General features: G+C 59.5%; 1 protein-coding gene across 1 annotated transcript in view; it reads right to left on the bottom strand.

Moving 5' to 3' along the window:
* The window catches only part of FAIM2 (Fas apoptotic inhibitory molecule 2), a 22,296-nt gene that overhangs the window by 11,330 nt on the left and 8,822 nt on the right, over nt 1-2,144 (bottom strand). Inside the window, exon 6 of the mRNA XM_005430242.2 lies at nt 46-96. Within this exon, the coding sequence (XP_005430299.1) occupies nt 46-96 (51 nt within the window). The remainder of the gene's footprint in view (nt 1-45; nt 97-2,144) is intronic.

Genomic DNA, 2,144 nt, shown 5'->3' with positions numbered 1-2,144 from the left:
CTGCCTTCCCAGGCTGTCCCAGACCCCACAGCATCCCCTCCTCACCTGGGCCCGGAGCAGCAGGCGAGGATCAGGTAGGTGACGAAGAAAACGGCGCTGCCAGGAGAGAGAGAGGGAGAGGTCAGGGGGGAAAAACAGCCTGGGAGGGTGGAGCAGGGGGTGGGATGGAATTCCCTGGAAAAGCAGCCTGGGATGGTGGAGCAGGGGGAAATTTCCTGGAAAAGCAGCCTGGCATGGTGGAGCAGGAGCGAATTCCCTGGAAAAGCAGCCTGGGAGAGTGGAATTCCCTGGGATGGAATTGCCTGAAAAAGCAGCCTGGGATGGAATTCCCTGGAAAACCAGTCTGGGATGGTGGAGCAGGAGGGAATTCCCTGGGGTGGAATTCCCTGGAAAAGCAGCCTGGGATGGGGATGTTGGAAATGCAAACACCCAGCAGGCTGGATCAGGCTGGTTCCCACCCCAGGTCCCTCTCACTGAGCTCCTTCCTGCCCTCAGGAGCCTCCTCTGCCTGTGCCCATCCCCAGGGTGGCACAAAACATCCCTGGAGAAGCTGAGGATCTGGAGCAGGGCACCCAAACGTGCCAGTGACAAACAGGGCAGGAGCTGGGGTGGTGTTGGCTCTGAGGAAATGTTCCTTCATGGAAAGGCAGGTCAGGCTTTGGGAGGGGCGGCCCAGGCAGTGGTGCAATCCCACCCTTGGAAGTGACCAAAAGCCTTTGGCAGCGGCACTGGGGGGCATTCAGATCTGAGCACTGATTGGTTTGACCACAGCCTCCCAAAAACCTCACTTATCAACCCAGGACACTTGGTCAGTGGTGAGGGGAGGCTTGGTGTTGGACTCCATGGTCTCCAGGGGCTTTTCCCACCTTCACGATTCCAAGATTCCATGTCTCTGGGAGTTTCTCACATGGAGATGCCAGGTTTGCCCCTCCTTTCCAGGTTTGCCCCTCATTTCCAGGTTTGCCCCTCCTTTCCAGGTTTGTCATCATTTCCAGGTTTGCCCCTCATTTCCAAACCCTTTCCAGCCTGGGGGTGTCAAGGCTGGAGGTTCTTAAACCAAGGGCTGGCAAAGCAGCCGGGCTCAGGCAGGGCTGGAAGGGCTCTGCTGGAGGAGGGAGCTGCTCCCATGGCACATCCCTCCAGAAATGGGAATTTTTGGGAATTTTCCATTCCTGGAAGTGCCCAAGGCCAGGCTGGACAGGGACTGGAGAAACCTGGGACAGTGAGAGGTGTCCCTGCCCATGGCAGGGGTGGCACTGGGTGGACTTGAGGGTTCCTCCAACCCAACCCATTCCAGGACTCCACTGCTGGAGAGCTTGAGGAAGAGCCCAGGGCAGGGAAGGGCCCAGGGCAGGGAAGGGCCTAGGGCAGGAGGATCCATTCAGAAAGGGGCTCAGGGACCAGCCCAGGGCAGCAGGATCCTCCCGGCTCAGCAGAGCCCAGGGTGCTGTGGCTGCCCAGCCCCGCGCAGCTCCAGGCAGGTTTCAGGTTTTACCTCCCAGCATTTGAGCCTGTCCGAGCACAGCAGCCCCAGAGCTGCAGCAGGCAGAGCTGAAGGAGGCTCTCCTGCTCTCCTGCCCACAGCTGGGTGTTTTTCCAGGCTCTGGGAGCTGCTCCCCCCGGGGCAGCAGTTCTGGGTGCGCCGATGGCTCCGATAGCCACTGACCCTCGGCCAGGGCAGGGAGGTGACGGCAGAGCCCCGGGCCACGAGGGCACAGAGATAAACCCAGGCCCAGCTCTCCCACTGGGAAACCAGGAAAGCCCAGTGGGAGCAGCCTGGACACGGCTGAGCAGCTGGGAAGAGACTGTTGGGAGCACCGAGCCAGCAGGGCCATCCATCCCTGGCTGCTCTGGATTTATTCCCACTGAGGTGCCATCCCAGCAGTGGGAAAACGTCCTGGGGCTCCCAGGTTATATTACAGAGCTCTCTGGTTGGGAAGGAGACCCAGGCACAGAGCAGGAAAAACCTTTGGAGACACTGGAATGAAGGGAAGGGCTTGGCTCACTGAGCAGTGAAAAAACAGAAAAAATTAAAGTCATGGAATGGCCTGGGAGGGAAGGGACATTAAAATCCATCCCATCCCATCCCATCCCTGCCATGGCAGGGACACCTCCCTCTATCCCAGGTGCTCCCGCCGGGCCAT

This window comes from Geospiza fortis, unplaced genomic scaffold, assembly GCF_000277835.1.
Source record: "Geospiza fortis unplaced genomic scaffold, GeoFor_1.0 scaffold635, whole genome shotgun sequence".
NCBI lineage: Eukaryota > Metazoa > Chordata > Aves > Passeriformes > Thraupidae > Geospiza > Geospiza fortis.
This window is presented reverse-complemented; position numbering and strand designations above follow the sequence as displayed.